The 16,014-nt window shown below is 48.8% G+C and overlaps 1 protein-coding gene across 1 annotated transcript in view; it reads left to right on the top strand.

Moving 5' to 3' along the window:
• Taf4 (TATA-box binding protein associated factor 4) overlaps window positions 1-15,677 on the top strand; it is a 68,687-nt gene extending 53,010 nt beyond the window's left edge. The window contains exons 10-15 of the mRNA XM_042699544.1: window positions 745-914; window positions 1,163-1,293; window positions 2,752-2,877; window positions 3,888-3,944; window positions 4,491-4,610; window positions 14,217-15,677. Of these exons, the coding sequence (XP_042555478.1) occupies window positions 745-914; window positions 1,163-1,293; window positions 2,752-2,877; window positions 3,888-3,944; window positions 4,491-4,610; window positions 14,217-14,384 (772 nt within the window). The 3' untranslated portion in view covers window positions 14,385-15,677. The remainder of the gene's footprint in view (window positions 1-744; window positions 915-1,162; window positions 1,294-2,751; window positions 2,878-3,887; window positions 3,945-4,490; window positions 4,611-14,216) is intronic.
• The last annotated feature ends 337 nt before the right edge of the window (window positions 15,678-16,014 follow it).

The raw sequence follows: 16,014 nt of genomic DNA, 5'->3' as shown, positions 1-16,014 counted from the left end.
TCTGGGCCTGGGCGCTGTCCCTCAGCTCTTCAGCTCAAGGCTAGTGCTCTACCACTTGAGCCACAGCGCCACTTCCGGCTTTTTTTTCTTTTTGCTTATGTGGTGCTGAGGAATCGAACCCAGGGCCTCGAGCATGCAAGGCAAGCGCTCTACCACTGAGCTACCTTCCCAGCCCCACGCATACATTTCTTTTTGCACAATGTCACCCCTTCTCTCTCTCCCAGCTTTTCCCTCCTGTCCCCACCCACAAGTTGTATAGTTCATTTTCAAGATAGTGTCTAGTGGGTACCACTGCTGCCTTTGTTCACTCTTTGTCCCTTCTGTACCCCTTCTTGCCCCCCTCAAAGACAGATAAAGGAACAAACAAGACAGACAAAACCAAAACAGTAACAAAGGAAAAACCTCTTTTTCGATTTCAGGTGCTATGACAGATAACCTCACAGTAATAGTGCTTTTGATTTTTCTTTCTCTAGACATGGTGCGGCTGTGGTCAGGGCTCTTCCACATAGCCATTTATGGACTTGGGTCCACTCTCATTTCATACAGCTTTTTCTTGAAAAAGAGCAGATTAATTTTCACCCTAGGCCACAAGATACCTTCTCTGAATGTCAGGACACAGAGCGTGCAGGAGCCAGAGGACTGTTGCTGGTGTCCTACTGCTCTGCCACATCAGAACCACCTCAGCGCTATTTCTCACGAACTCCTCGGAAAGCTAGGATGATGACCCCTTTCTCTTCTCCTCAGGGATGATGATGACATCAATGATGTTGCATCGATGGCTGGAGTAAACCTGTCAGAAGAAAGTGCAAGAATACTGGCCACAAACTCTGAATTGGTGGGGACGCTAACCCGGTCCTGTAAGGATGACACCTTCCTGCTCCCCGCACCCTTGCAAAGGAGGATGTTGGAAATCGGTACGGCAGTGCCCACGGTGCCTGGCGTGTGCTCCTTGACAGAAACTTGTTTGGTAGTTCTCTGGCAGCTCCACTGTGTGTGGGCCACACGTGGGCGTGCCCTTGCTCCTCACGTCCTCAGGTAGTGCTGGGCCATAGCAGCCTGGGCTGCTCTGGACAGAGCAGAACTTGCTGGGGGAGAAAAAGAGCGAAATGGGAGCAAAGAAAACTGCAGAATGCTGGAAATGCTCTTTCTGTCTGGCCTGCAGGTAAAAAGCACGGCATAACAGAATTGCACCCAGATGTAGTGAGTTATGTGTCTCACGCCACGCAGCAGAGGCTACAGAATCTTGTAGAAAAAATATCTGAAACGGCTCAGCAAAAAAACTTCTCTTATAAGGTAATGGGGCATCTTCCCTGAGGAGAGAGTATCTTTCTGTTGTCACTTTCTGAGTAGAGAGATCTGGAAGCCACCTTTCCAGGACGAGGCCAGTGTGCTCCCTGAATATCACGGTGTTCTGGGTGTTTTATAGACCTGGGCTGGGACAGGAGGGCGTGATCTGAAGGGCTGTACATTGAAGATGAATGGTTAGTTTTGAAAATTACGCCATTTTCCACCCTTGTTCAACCACAGGGTTCCTGACCTCGGTGGGCTCTGAACCCTTCCCTGGGCCATGAGCTGCGGCTGCTCTGTTCATGGAGCAGATTTCAAGGCAAAATAGGTGTTCTTCTTGTATTGTACAAATGCAGCTCTGGCAGGCACCGGGAACAGCTAGGAACTGTGTGAGGCAGCCTTGCTCCTGTGGCGGGTGTCCCAGGCCTTCAGAGCAGTATTTGGAGTAAATGCTCTGCTTTGAAGACACTGCTGTGAGCCGCATGCTGGTGGCCCAGGCCTGTCACCCTAGCTACTCAGGAGGCTGAGATCTGAGGACCGAAGTTCAAAGCTAGCCTGGGCAGGAAAAGTCTGTGAGACTCTTATCTCCAATAAACCATTCAGAAAACCAGAAGTGGCACTGTGGCTCAAGCGGTAGAGTGCTAGACTTGAGCTGAAGAGCGCAGGGACAATGCCCAGGCCCAGAGTTCAAGCCCCACGACTGACAAAGAAAGACACTGCTGTTACTACAGAGAATCTTTGTTCATTTTTGTCGGTCATGGGGCTTTGAACTCTGGGCCTGGGCGCTGTCCCTGCACTCTTCAGCTCAAGGTGAGTGCTCTACCGCTTGAGCCACAGCACCACTTCTGGTTTTCTAGGTTTATTGGAGATAAGAGTCTCACGGCCTTTCCTGCAAGGGCTGGCTTTGAACCATGATCCTCAGATCTCAGCCTCCTGAGTAGCTAGGATGACAGGAGTGAGCCACCTGTGCCTGACTACTATAGAGAATCTTAAATGGCATAAAGATTATCGGGCAGCATCCAAGAATCTAAAACAGAAATTTCCATGAAGTTGCAGGGTTCCTGGTGAGACTGCCCTGATGGCAGGTGTGTGGAATCGTCTAGGGAAATGAGTGATGGGGGCTGGGAAGGTGGCTCAGTGGTAGAGCGCTTGCCTTGCATGCATGAGACCCTGGGTTCGACCCTGGGCAGAAAATAAAAAAGCTGGAAGTGGCACTGTGGCTCAAGTGGTAGAGTGCTAGCCTTGAGCTGAAGAGCTGAGGGACAGCGCCCAGGCCCAGAGTTCAGGCCCCACGACCAGAACCAAAGAAAAAAAAAATGAGTGATGAGCTCTACTGCCAAGTGGGGGCTGGACTGAGGGGTTGGGAAGAGCTATGCAACTGTCCACTTTGCCAGCCAAGTGTTTGCTTGCTGGATCCTCAAATCTGTGACACCGTATTTTTGCCTTTTTTTTTCTTTTTTTCAGGATGATGACAGATATGAACAGGCAAGTGATGTCCGGGCTCAGCTCAAATTTTTTGAACAACTTGACCAGATTGAAAAGCAGAGAAAAGATGAGCAGGAGAGGGAGATCCTGATGAGGGCGGCCAAGGCAAGTGACTGTGTTGTTCTCCAGGCTTTTGGTTGTGGGCATACCCTCTTCATTTCCAGTGTATGCACCCTGACTCCAGGTGGCCAGAGTTGTGTTTTGGGCTGGCTTTGAAGAAAAGGGGATATTTAGGGTTGTAAGTGGAGCCACAAAGAGGCCTTGCTCCGCTGGCATTCTTCACCTGTCCCTCAGGTTCCCTGGGTTCCATCTACCAATGTGCAAATATGCAAGTCTGTGCTTCAGACTGTGGCTCTTCAGTCTAGAACACAGAGCCAGATGTGGCACACCTCACTTGTAGCGTCAGAAACAAACTTCATTACACAGAGAGGCTTCCTGAAAAACTTGAGGCATGAACTTTGGTGATGACCAAATGCTAACCCTTACTCCACTTGCTGAGGTGTAGGAGCAGTCCCTGAACCCAGAACCCTGTCCTGACTCCTGTCAGACCACATTGAGTCAAAGACGTTATACCAAATTGGTACTTTTTCATGATGTACAAGTTTTTTTGTTTTTTTTTTTTCATTTATTTTGTTTATGTGATAATGAGTTATTGAACCCAGGGCCTCATGCATGCTAGGCAAGCACTTGGCCACTAAGTCACATTTCTAGCCCTGTAATCTAAATTTTTATCTTTTGGATTTAAGCATTAAAAAAACTTAAAACAGGGCTGGGAAGGTGGCTCAGTGGTAGTGCTCTTGCCTTGCATACATGAGGCCCTGGGTTCAATTCCTCAGCACCATATAAGCAAAAAAAAAAAAAAAAAAGCCGGAAGTGGCGCTGTAGCTCAAGTGGTAGAGCGCTCTCCTTGAGCTGAAGAGCTGAGGGACAGCGCCCAGGCCCAGAGTTCAGGCCCCACGACCAGACCCCCCCCCCCCCCCTTAAAAAAAAAAAAAAAAAAAAACTTAGAACATTCTGTTATATGGCATAGATGCTATTATAAAATCAATACGTTAACACTTGTTGGAGATAAATATTTAGGTCATAACTTATTTTCCTTCTTCTTTCAAAAATAGTCTCGATCCAGACAAGAAGATCCAGAACAATTAAGGTTGAAGCAGAAGGCAAAAGAGGTAAGCTTTTCAGTCCTGGACTTGTTACCATATAACTCCAAGTTTGTATTCATCCTAGATACAGAAAAGAGAACATTTAAGAAAACCTTGGGATTTCTGAACTGGGGTTTTTATGTAGCTATTTACAGTATTGTAATATTTAAATAGTACCAAGCCAAAGATATTTTTCCTGTATAGTTTGTGTCTAGCTTTTAGGTTTAACGTCAACTTTTCTGAACTTGTTTAGTTTTCTGAGTCTTTTAAGGTGAGTTTCAGTTGTAGTCATTCATTCATTGGTTCATTCATGGTAGTGGAGATTTTGAACCAAGTGTTTTGTACCTGCTAGGCAGGTAGTCTACCACTTAATGTAAACATCTAGTCATCTATTGCTTTTTAAATGTTCTTAAATTTTGTGGTGAGTATAGTCAGTGTGCTTTTTTTCTTTTTTAAAGATAAATCATTAAAATTTAGAAAATTTCAGAAAGCCTTTTTGGTATCTGCATAATGCTTTTGCAGTAAGTAAAACATCTGAGAAACCATAGTCCTTGTTTCCTTTCCACCACGAAGATGCAGCAGCAGGAGCTGGCACAAATGCGACAGCGAGATGCCAACCTCACAGCACTGGCGGCCATTGGGCCCAGGAAAAAGAGGAAAGTGGACTGTGCGGGGCCAGGATCAGGAGCAGAGGTACAGCAGCATCGCGGGGGTTGAGGTCTGGAAGGGACCCGGGAGAGCGCCTTAGAGCCTGCTTCCTCAGGTAGACAGACACATGTCAGAACACACCCCTTCACTTCACATATTGCCTCATCTTCCTCAGTCTCCTGCATAGGACACTTGACATTCAAATCAGCTTGTTTGTGTATATCACGTGAACCAAAAGTTCTTTGCATAAACGCATGGGATCACCAGTTTGCTCCAACTGACTTTTAAAAACATATGTGTAAATTGCAATCGAAGGAGTAATTTTGCTGGGGTGGTGTCTCCCCGAAAAGTACACATGGGAGAAGCCTTATAGGAAGAGGGCTAATGTAGACCATGAAAGGGAAGGTGCTGTGCAAATTCTGTTATACTTTTTCTCTTATGTACCCTGTCTTAGCATTTTGTTTTTGCTCCAACTCTAAATTTTCTTTAACGTCAATTGAAGAAGGAAAACAGTGTTCTCAGTTGCCTTTTCTGGTATTCTTTGTTCCTTCTTGCACCCTTTTCCATTGGTCTGAAGGACAGCCTCTAGGATCTTGTAGTGTAGGTCTGTTGGAGGTCTTCCCTCTCCACTGCTATTTACTTGAACATGGTTGGTTGTCTTGTCTTCATTCCTTTTTGGGGCGGGGCGGGGGGGGTTTAAACCCGGGACCTTGCTGCACACGCTGTGCCCCACAGATGTGATTATATTTCACTCTCACTTTGAAGGATCCTTGTTAGAAAGGTCTGGGTTGCTAGGTTTTTTTTTCTCTTGCAGAAATCTCAGGATGTTGACCCACTTTCTTCTAGTGGTTCTGCTGTAAGTTCAATCCTTGTTTCCTCTACATAATTTGTCTTTCTTTGAGGTTTTGAGACTTTATATATTGGTTTGTTTTGTATTTGGTAGGTTCTGTATGTGGCCTCTTTCAGGTTTTCTAAGCTTTTCTCAATTGGACTGTAGGTCAATGTTTTGGTTTTTCTTTTTTCTTTTTTTAAATTGCATTTGGAACATTCTGATCATTATTTCTCCAAGTGTTCTTTTCTGTTCCAATCTTTCTTTTGTTAGATCTCCAATTACTTGTTATTAAACCTGTTACTGTTGCCTCATAGCTTTTGAACCAGTGCCATTTGCTTCAGTTTGTTTTCTCTGTTTTCTGGCTGATGATCTCCACTACTCTCCCTCCAGGTGGCTTAGCCAGGTGGAGTTTGGCCATAACCAGTTAGTTGTTCAGCTCTAGTCAGGTTTTCATTTCCTAATGTGTATTTTGATTCTAGAAGTTACATTTGCTTCATTTTTAGCTTCTAATGATTGGCCAAGATTCTCTGCCTACTCATAAAGTCTGCATTTTCCTACAGTTAGTTGGTCATATTTATTAAAGCCGGTTTCCTTGAAAGCATCATTTCCATCTTATTTACTTCTTGGTGCAGGTTGTGGGGCAGTGTCAGCAGACTGAATCGGGGTAGTGGGGTGTTCAGTCTTTCTGGGCTTCACGAGTTCAATCCCGACCCCCTTGCTGTGAATGGCACCGTTCATGCGGCAATGGAGCTCAGGAGGCGCCAAAGTATCCAGGACACTCACTTCTGAAATATTCCTGATGGCTGTGGCCTCTACTGTGTTCTGAATGACCACATTCTTAATGACTTTGTCCTTGGCATGCATTGGGCACAGTTTGTATGGTGAATAGGCTGCATGGAGCTGTGGCCCTTTCAGGCATGACAGTTGTTTCTTCTTTTTTTCCTGTCATCTTGGGAGCAAGGACCAGAGCTTAAAGCTGTTTTTAAAGCCTATCTGCCCGTCTTCGCTCCATCCCTCCCACTCTTCCCCCCCACCCCTTTCATCCCTCTCTTCCACATCTCAGGTCTACTTTTTATTGACTGCTTTCCCCTTTTGAATAAGGATCCCCTCTTTTTGTTTCTTTGCATATCTAGTGATTGTGACTTGAATATGCACCTTGTGGATAGCATGCAGCCTTCTTTTGAAGAATATTGGTTTTTAGCAGTTCAGTAAGTAGCTGGTCATCTTGGATTTGTGCAGGCTTGTCAGTCATGGTCTGTGGAAAGGTCAAGGTATTTCTCAAGCCCCCCTGACCTAGCAGGATCTACCCTGTATGCTCTATCTTCCCTGTCTGGGTGTGCCTTTAGGCTCTGCTGTGGTGGGTCTTAGTATAAAAGAGTTCTTTCTGGCTTCTCAAACTGGTCTTGTTGCTTGCAAGGATTGGACTCTAATGTACTGCCTGACCTTTGGTAGCTCCATTTTTCTCCGAGCCCCATAGCAGCTGGTGTGTGCTGTGCGCCTTGGATGGTTTTGCGCTGCTCTGGGGAGTGTGGAGGTGGACTCGGGCAGGGACACAGGGTAGTGACCTCAGCAAGGCAGTGTTTTTCCTGCCAGAGACTGCTGATTGTGTGTGGTGTCCAGATGTCCTGGAACCTCAGTGCTGAGGCTCGTGTGTCCTAAGTGCCAGCGTGACCTCTGGATAGTGCTCCTGGTGTGACACTGGCCACAGCATGTGAGAGGAACAGGGACAAACCCACTTGTGCCGCACAGGTAAGAATTCTGGGCATAGTGCAGGCAGTGTTAAATGCATGTCTGAGTGGTAGGGAGAGTCCCAGGGAGGGTCAGAAAGAAGGAAGTACAGATTCCTGAGCTTCAGCATGGGCCTGGCCAGGAAATCCTGGGGTGGTGGCCTAATGCCACCTAGTCTAGTTGGGGCTGCTGGGCAGGCTTCTCAGCAAGAGCCCGCTGCTGGGCCCACGTTGCAGTGTGTGAACTGAGGCCCACAATGCCCACATTGGAAGCTTGGTTTAAAACCAAGAAATCAGGGCTGGGAAGGTGGCTCAGTGGTAGAGCTCTTGCCTTGCATGCCTGAGGCCCTGGGTTCGATTCCTCAGCACCACATAAGCAAAAAGAAAAAAAGCCAGAAGTGGCGCAGTGGCTAGCCTTGAGCTGAAGAGCTGAGGGACAGTGCCCAAGCCCAGAGTGCAGGCCCCACGAATGGACCCCCCCCAAAAAATAAAATAAAACCAAGAAATCAGTAAAGTCTTGAGCACTAACGATGTATCGTGAAAAGAGCTGTTAGAAGAAAGATTCTTGGGTTTTGAGGGAGAGTTTTGGACGTTGCTGACCTGTTTTCCTGAATTTCTTTTGGGGCCTAAGATGGGGCCTTAGGGATAGAATTGCACCTCGGAATCATCCTAAGGTGTGATCCTTGTGGACTTGTGGCCAGTTCAAGCACCAGAGCAGCCTGTGCGCCTGCGGTTCCAGGCCCCTTACTACCCTGCAGCAGTAATGACTGCCGTGACCACAAGTGACACTAGAAGCACAAGGTTGTGCTCCCAGCTCTGTGGGGGAGGCACCCTGCTTTACCTTGTCTGTTCTTTTTTTTTTAGTCTGTAAATTTACAGCACCCTACTTTCTTCTTTCCTGGACATGGTAAGACCAGGGGTCAGGCCTGTGGTGGTCCTTGGCTATCTAGGCGCGCAGCTGGTGTATGTATACCTCAGTCCCTGAGCTTCCTGCTCATGGCAGGTGAACCAAAGATACCTCCAGCTGGCTCACCTGAGCGCCCTCTGCCGAGTGGAGGCGCAGGCTCTGCTCTGTACTCTCCTCTGTGATGGTGGGTGCCTGCAGCCACTTCCTGCTTGAGAATATAAAACTTGTGATATGTGAAGTTTATTACTTGACTTTTGTATTGGTCAGTTTTGGAGCTGGAGCTTGAACTCAGGGCCTTGCACGTGCAGTTTGTTTTTATTCATTAACTGGAGGATTTTATCTGAAGACTCCTCATCTGCTGTTAGTTTTCCTAGATGTTTGGTTCATGGGGAAGGGAGGGTAAATGCTGAGTGCTCTTCATCTGGTTGGTTTCGGGTAACAGAATGATTCCCCGTCCCGTCCTCAGAAGGTGATGGCTGTTTGTTTGTTTTGTTTTTAAAATGGCTTTATTTTTTCGTGAGCTCAGGAGTTCTTATCCTCTGCAGTCCTCATTGTCATCGTGGTTTACACTGTGCTACCTTTGGCCAGTGGCAGCACCTCAGGAGGCTCCGGGGCATGTCACCATGGGACATCACGTTCTTGTCACCTGGAAGGACAGAATGCAGCATGCGTGTGGTACAGGTGTCCCGCTTCAGGCCTGGAGCAGCCGTTTCCCCAGGAAGAACTAGTTTCTTCTAGTGGGAAGTAGAGTTCGAAAACCACAAGCTGCATAGTTGTTGCAGGAGGTTCAAGCTGGGAAGTATGGAAACACAAGGCCTTGTGAGTCCTGGTGCTTCCAGTTGAGAAGATTTTTAAGTGCAGAGGCGCAGAGTTGTACTCACTCTTCAAGACGCCAAGATTTCCAATCATATCTCATCTGCTGCATTGGTTTCCCTGGGCTTGGGGGTTGGGAGGAGAGAATGAAAGCTGTCCGGGTTCTCATGGAGGATTAGATCCCTGGACCTGTGTGTACCAAGAGCGAGATGTCTGGCACCGTCTACTGGTTAGGATTACTGGAACAGGCTTTGATTTTGCCTGTAGCTTCTGCTCATTGTGCTGTATTTATTGTATCATAGCCTCTCATTCTTAACCTTCCTCTTCTCTAACCCATAAGTAGTGATTTCATGTTTATGAGCAGTCTTCTTGTTGCTGGACTTGTGGAATGATTCACGGGAACAGTACCTTCCTCCGTGAATTCTCAGAGGTTATGGCTGAGGTTTATATTGGAAGCTGCAGCCGCTGGCTCCGGGAGTCCATCCGTGTCCTCCTCGCCTCCCCCCATTCCTGGTTCTGTCCAATTTTGGCAGCAGTTCCATCCCCTGTCCAGTTTCATGTCCTTTCCATGTTGTATTCTTCTTCTTGCCTGTTTCCTTGTGGAATGTGTGAGACTGGTTTTCTTAGGCTGGCCATGATGTTCCTAGATCTAGGTTCTCTCAATTCATACTTCCAAATATTTTTATTTGTATTTTGTTTTTGAGACTGTCTGTTGTATTTTGCCTCGAACTGGCCTTAAATCCACTATCTTCCTGCCTTCTCCCTAGAAGCTGAGATTACCGATGTGTGCCATCACATCTGGTTTGTATATTGGTTTTAAAGAGCTCAAATGTCACACCCTTCCTTTTGTCTTCCTGAGCTGTTTCTTTTCTCACCTGCAGACCTCATCTTCATGGTTGAAAGCAGAGGAGCAGGTGGATGTGCCTGGCCTTGACGTGGGCCTGCTCTCCTGCTGCCCTTCAGCACCAGCGGAGGTTTGCTGCCTCCTCTGTGGCTGACTGACTTTCTTTCTGACTGCCTTTTTTTTTTTTGTATATCTTATTTTCATTTTTATTTCTGGTTTTTCCTCATTATGTACTCACTTGGGTTTTTTTTTCTTCTCCCCTGGCCCCAAATAATTTATTTCTGAGGAAATTTGATCTTTTCTCTCCACTTCTTGAGTTAGTCAACTCTTCATTATTTATTTCTGGGTTTGCATCGGCGTTTGAATGACTTCAGTCATGAGCTCGCTCAGCTTGTTTGCTAGGTTGGTGCTCTACCACTTGAGCGATGACCCCCATCCTACTTTTTACTGATTATTTCTGAGATGAAGTCTCATGGATCTTCTGCTGGACTGGCTTTGAAGCATAGTCCTTTAGATCTCCGCCTCCTGAGTAGATAGATTCCTGGTGCAAGCCATTGGTGCCCAGATATATTTCTGGATCTTTTGTTCCTTAGCTTTTGGGGATCTGGGCTGTTCCCCCTTCTTCCCCCTCCCATACTGGGGCTTGAACTCAGGGCCTTGCATTCTTGTTTGGATTTTTCACTCAAAGTTTACCAGTGGAGTCACACAGCTTTTGAGCTTCTGATTCAAGGTGATTTTCCTATCCTTTTGGGTTAACCTAGGAATGTTTTATTGTATTTGGAGTCTTTCCCTGTGGTGGTCCTCTGTTCTGCTGACCGAGTTTGTCCCTGTGAAGTTCGTGGCCCAAATCCGCAGTGGCTTTGCGTTTGCTTTTCTCGTTTGGGTTTATGCATTTGTGGTGTCATGGCGCCCTCTCCTTGCAGCCTGGTGAAGTTCAGGCTGCCTGGCAGGGAATGCTGACCCTGAGGGGCCCCTATTCTTGCAGAACCCTGAATCTCCCCTTTCTTCTTTTGTCCACTAACTGGCCTCTTCTCAGAATGTTCTATGTTTCCCTTTGAAGTCACCTTGTGGGCTTCATGATGCCACCCTTCTCTAGCCTGTGTTCTGAGTCACTGGGACTCAGGTCTGAGGTGTTGTGTGAACTCGGCCTCTTGCTGCCATCTGCTTTCTCAGTCTGTCCTTGTTGGCATGCTGGGGACAGGAAGGGCACACACCTTGGGAGGTGGACACACCTAGCTCCGCTGCTTCCATGAGTGCAGCTGGGCCCTGTGCATTTTACTTTCCCTTCGTGCCCTGCGGGGGGCGGGGGGGGGCAGTGGTGGCCAGATAACACTGTGCTCAGCTCAGCCTCTTCAAAGTGGTGTCTTTCTTCAGCTGTGCACGAGCACGGGTGTTCTGTATGCTCTTCCAGTACTTTGTGGATGAGCTAGACTCCTGTGGTCCAGATGACAGAGATGAGGAGGCACAGAAAACTCACCGAGGCCTCAGCCAGTGGTGCCCCTCCCAGGCGACAGGCATCATGGCTCCCAGACAGGCATTCTTGCCTTAGCCCTGGGAACCCTTCCCTCCTCTCTGGGGTCTGTTCACGGGCACAGAGCTCGAGGAGTGTCGGGGTTGGAGAGGAGAAGGAATCCTCAGCCCCTCAGCTCTGCAAGTGGGCCTTGTGTCTTCCAGGGCAGCGCTGGCTGGCTCCCCAGAGCCGGAACCCAGGTCTCCTTTGGGACACAGGGCTCTGTGTTGGGAAGGGGTGCCCACAGGAGGAGATGATTCCTGTTGTTTTTTACACTGAGTGTGTGGCAGGTCAGACTTAAGAGGGGCAAGTGTGACAATGAAGAGACTGGCCTCCTTTTATTTCATCCTTGTACCAGCCCCAGACGGAACGGTGTGAATTATTACAGAGCCGGTACACACGAGGCCAGTACCCCAAGAGAGCTCTAGCCCTGCCTTAAAAAAAAATTCATGTTTTTGGGGCTGGGAAGGTGGCTCCGTGGTAGAGCGCTTGCCTTGCATGCATGAGGCCCTGGGTTCGATTCCTCAGCACCACATAAGGAAAAAGAAAAAAGCCAGAAGTGGTGCTTGGCTCAAGTGGTAGAGTGCTAGCCTTGAGCTGAAGAGCTGAGGGACGGTGCCCAGGCCCAGAGTTCAGGCCCCACAACTGGACCCCCCCCTAGAAAATCGTATTTTTGTCCCTCATGTCGGTACTTTAGAAGAAAAAAACCAAAAATGCCAGCGCTAGCCCTGAGCTGTAGAGTGCCTGGCATTCAGGTTGTAGCTCCTGGTGCTGACCTCCTGCTCGGCAGGAGCACTGCGGCACGAGCGGAAGCTTCAGTCTCAGGTAGTGCGGGGGGCGGGGGGGGAGGCTTGTGCCTCCCAAGGCCTCCCTGTGCCCCCTGTTTTCTCCCAAGCCTTGGAGGCCTGCAGGCTGCTGACGTGTTTCTGTTCCCACATCCCTCCATCCCAGGAGGGCTTGGGGTGTACTTGGCAAAAGGAGCTGCTGCTGTGGAGTCCAGCACCATCTTCTAGGGACTGTCCCCAGATCAGCAGTCCTCTGCCGGGGGCTGGCGGTCAGAGCGGTCAGACTCGAAGGCTGTGGCCAGGACCCCTGGGCAGTAGCCATGCCAGCCTTGGCCTGGGAGTAGTGGAAGAAGCTGTGGCTAGCGGGCTGTACCTGAGTTTGAGGAGCATCAGTTGCATTTAGGAGAGCCTGGACGAGCACTGTGCGCCAGCCAGTCCCTGCGGAGGCTGGTGTGGGCGGAGCAATTGTGCTTGGCCTGGATGTGGCTGCTCAGAGCCAGTAGCGTTCTCACTAGCACATCCACGTGCTCCCCATCAGGTCCGGGGCACCAGTTTTTTGATGTCATTCACAGGATTTCTGACTTTTAGTACCCATTAAACTTTATGCCTAGACAAGCAGTTTACCCTGCCTGGTGTGGGTGGTTGAACCTGAGAGGAGAGGCAGGAAGTGCAGTCTCCACTTTGTCTGGGTCCAAAATCGCTCCGGCCCACAGTGCCTCTGCGGCCTGAGCATTGCGGGACCTCCATCCCTGAGACTTCGCTCTTGAGCTGTAGTCAGGATGAACTAGATCTGTGTCGTAAAGGCGCGGGTGTGGAAGCCCACATCCATAGATGGGGAGGTAAGGTTCAGATCCCAGCCTTGTAAGACCCCTGTGTCTCCGGGCACTGGTGGATTCTGCCATTCTCAGGAACCCCGGGAGCAGAGGCCATGTCCCTTTCTCCACCTGCAGCCAGGGCAGGGCCTCTCCGGGGAAGCCTGTGTTCCGGCTAGCTGGCTGTGCCAGAGGCCACTCCTCAGAACGGGACTGTTTTCTTTCTCCTTCTGAGCCCACTAAGGGGCTCCTCTGCTGGTCTTCACACAGAGTAGTTCTTGAGGCTACTCCAGGGGTGAAAGTCAATAACCAAGCCAATTGGAGGAGCCCTTCCACCAGGAGAATGTGGCCACAGGTGATGTGGGAACCAGGCTGAAGATGACGGTGGCCCCAGAGCCTGAGGGAACTCACCATCTTCAGCTGTCAGTGTAGAAAGAGACTGACCAGTCAGTGTCTTCAGACACCCCTTGCATCTGGCCAGGACAAGTGGCACAGGAGCCAGGGAGACCTGGCAGTATCCTGCCAGCCTGCTGCGGTGGTCGCCTTCCAGGCAGCACGCTCCTGCAGCCTTGCTGGTAGAACATGCTTAGCTCCAGCGGCGTAAGCTTGGACTGAGGTTGCAGGAAGGACAGACACAGCCATTGGATGCGCAAGCCATTCAGCCACCTGGACATGACACTCAGCTCTCCCGAACAGAGACACAAGACCTGTCCTTTGGGATGCTGTAGTTTGTGCCCAGTGAAGCAGTGATGAGATCCAGCGACTGGATACTTGCGTAGTGCCATCGCCATGCAAGTCCATTGCAGGAAGGTGTGGAGTCGGCTTGGGGATAGCTGGTCTCCATAGGGCTGGGTGTCTGGTTCAGCCAGAGGGGCAGGAAGCCCCCTTTTTCTTGGTCTCGATCACCGTCACTATCACTGAGCTGTTGGCCTCCCTAGCTGACTGTGAGCCTGTCCCTCCCAGTTCAGACCTAGTGCCTTTATCAGCCGAGCAGGGGTGGGTGACAGTCCTGGTGTGGCATCGGATGTGGGCTTCCACCCCTTCCCGGATCCCCTAGGCAGCCTTGCCGTGGCCACGTGGAGACTGGTGGCTGCGGGTCCCAGAGCCACTCAGCCACTTGCCTTTGGGCAGAGCCCGCTTTGTCCTCCCTGGCGTTCAGGGCCAGTGTGTGTTGGGTGAGGCGTTGGTGGTGGTGGGCTGGCCTGTGAGATAGAGTGAGGCCTCCTGCCTATGCCCTTGCCCCGTAAGGGGTGCGGCTAGCACGTCAGCTCAGCTGGCAGCCTGCAGAAGGCTGCGCCGGGGGCTTCCGCAGGAACCGGGTCCTGGGGACGAATGTAGAGGACGTTTGTGTTGCCCCTTTTTTTTTGCAGCCCACCTCTGAGCGCCGCTAATGCTTCTGTTTCCTCCTTTGTCGTTACCAGGGCTCCGGCCCCGGCGCGGCAGTCCCAGGCAGCTCCGGCGTGGGCGCCCCCAGGCAGTTCACACGGCAAAGAATCACCCGGGTCAACCTCAGGGACCTCATATTTTGTTTAGAAAATGAGCGCGAGACAAGCCATTCACTGTTGCTCTACAAAGCATTCCTTAAGTAACACAGGACAAGTTGCCTGGGGACAGTTTTATATATTTGCAGATTACGCCTTTTTGTAACAAGCAAATGGGATATTGTTTAAAAACAGCCACCTCTTTACAACGGAACAGTTTTATATTCCTGTTTCTAAATGAGCTCTTCAGCGTGGAAGAACCGTTTCTGTAGCAGAGAGACACAAAGGCCTGCGGATGCTCCTAAAGGACAGCCAAACCTGACTCATCCTTGACTGAGTGGCCTTCCTGCCAAACAAGCCATATATAAAGACTGATGGAATCGTTTAGCAAATAACTAGCTGCCCTCTGTCAACTTGTAGCAGTTCCTTCATTGTCTGTGCATTTTGGTTGGGTTCGGTTCCGCTTGCCATGTTGCTGTATGTCGACAGCCAGTGACCTCATTTCACTTATTTTTGTTGCAGTCAGTTGGCAAAGCCAACTGAGTTTTAGACTATTTATCTTCCTGGCTTTTCTCCGCTCCAAATTCTCCAGGAACACACAAGTCATCGCCGTCACGTGGAGTGTGGGTGCGTTTCTGCTTAGTATAGGTTGGGGCCCGGCATGGGGGTCCCTCCTGAATGTGTTCAGCATCTGTACAAATGAATTTTATTTGCTACAGTTTGTGAAGCTGTAAAGTTAAAGGAAATGGAAACCTTTTCAGCATAAATATATTTTACTTGCACTGTGTTTTTTTAGCTAAAAGTGAAAACTTAGATAAAATAAAATCAGAGTTGAGAAGAATCATCAAAAGACTGTTTCTCAGTGTGAATCAAGTGTTGAAAAATGGTTGGTGTATTTTGTCAGTAATTGTACATAATTTTTGGCACATAACATAAAATGGCTATGTAAACTATAATTATTTTGCTAAGAGACTGTATGCAAGCTGTGGGCAGACTTTACAGACGTCCAGAGCAAAGTCCCTTCTTTGTACCTATTTTTTTATTACAAATATACTAATTGGTTCTTTATATTTTCAGAGGTTATTGTATTAAATTGTCTATTGATAGTACTTTTATGACTGTAAATATTTTGGCTTTCTCTGTGTGAATTCTCACGTTAGACATGAATTCTTGCGTGTGAACTGAACGCTGATCAGTATTTTTTATCCACACCTGAGAACTGTTACACTTTTATTTTCTCTTTTAGGAAATCCCTGTCTTTCCATTTTTTCATGTACATTTTGCACAGTTACTTGTTCATATGTAAATATTTTACTTTCAAAAATGAAGTTTTTAATTGCTATTGTTTTATATAGGATTGAAAGAAAATTAACTCCTTTATTAAAAACAAATTTATCTGTATCTGTCTTGCCTGGTTTTCTTAGTGTCTTAGTTTTGATAGTGCTTCTAGAAACTTGGTTCTGGCCCTGCCAGAGTGTTTGTCTGGGACTTAAACCCAGTGACGGGCCCAGCAGCCGTGGAGCCTGGGGCTGGAGGCCAAGACTGTCCCCTGCTGCCTGCTGACCTGGCTGGGGGTGTGGGTGGAGTTCTGCAGTGGGGACAGGGCTGGGGAGACAGAAACACACCCTGCTGAGCCTGGATTCGATGACCCTGGTCCTGGCACAGACCCACGTCACTCTGTGTTGCGGGGTGTGCCCAGGGGTTCCCGCTTCCCAGGGGCACCCGTCACATGGGAGGC

This window comes from Dipodomys spectabilis, unplaced genomic scaffold (assembly GCF_019054845.1).
Source record: "Dipodomys spectabilis isolate Male_0828 unplaced genomic scaffold, ASM1905484v1 ptg000257l, whole genome shotgun sequence".
Taxonomy (NCBI): Eukaryota; Metazoa; Chordata; class Mammalia; order Rodentia; family Heteromyidae; genus Dipodomys; species Dipodomys spectabilis.
Note: the sequence above shows the minus strand (reverse complement) of the source record. Positions and strands in the feature narration are given on the sequence as shown.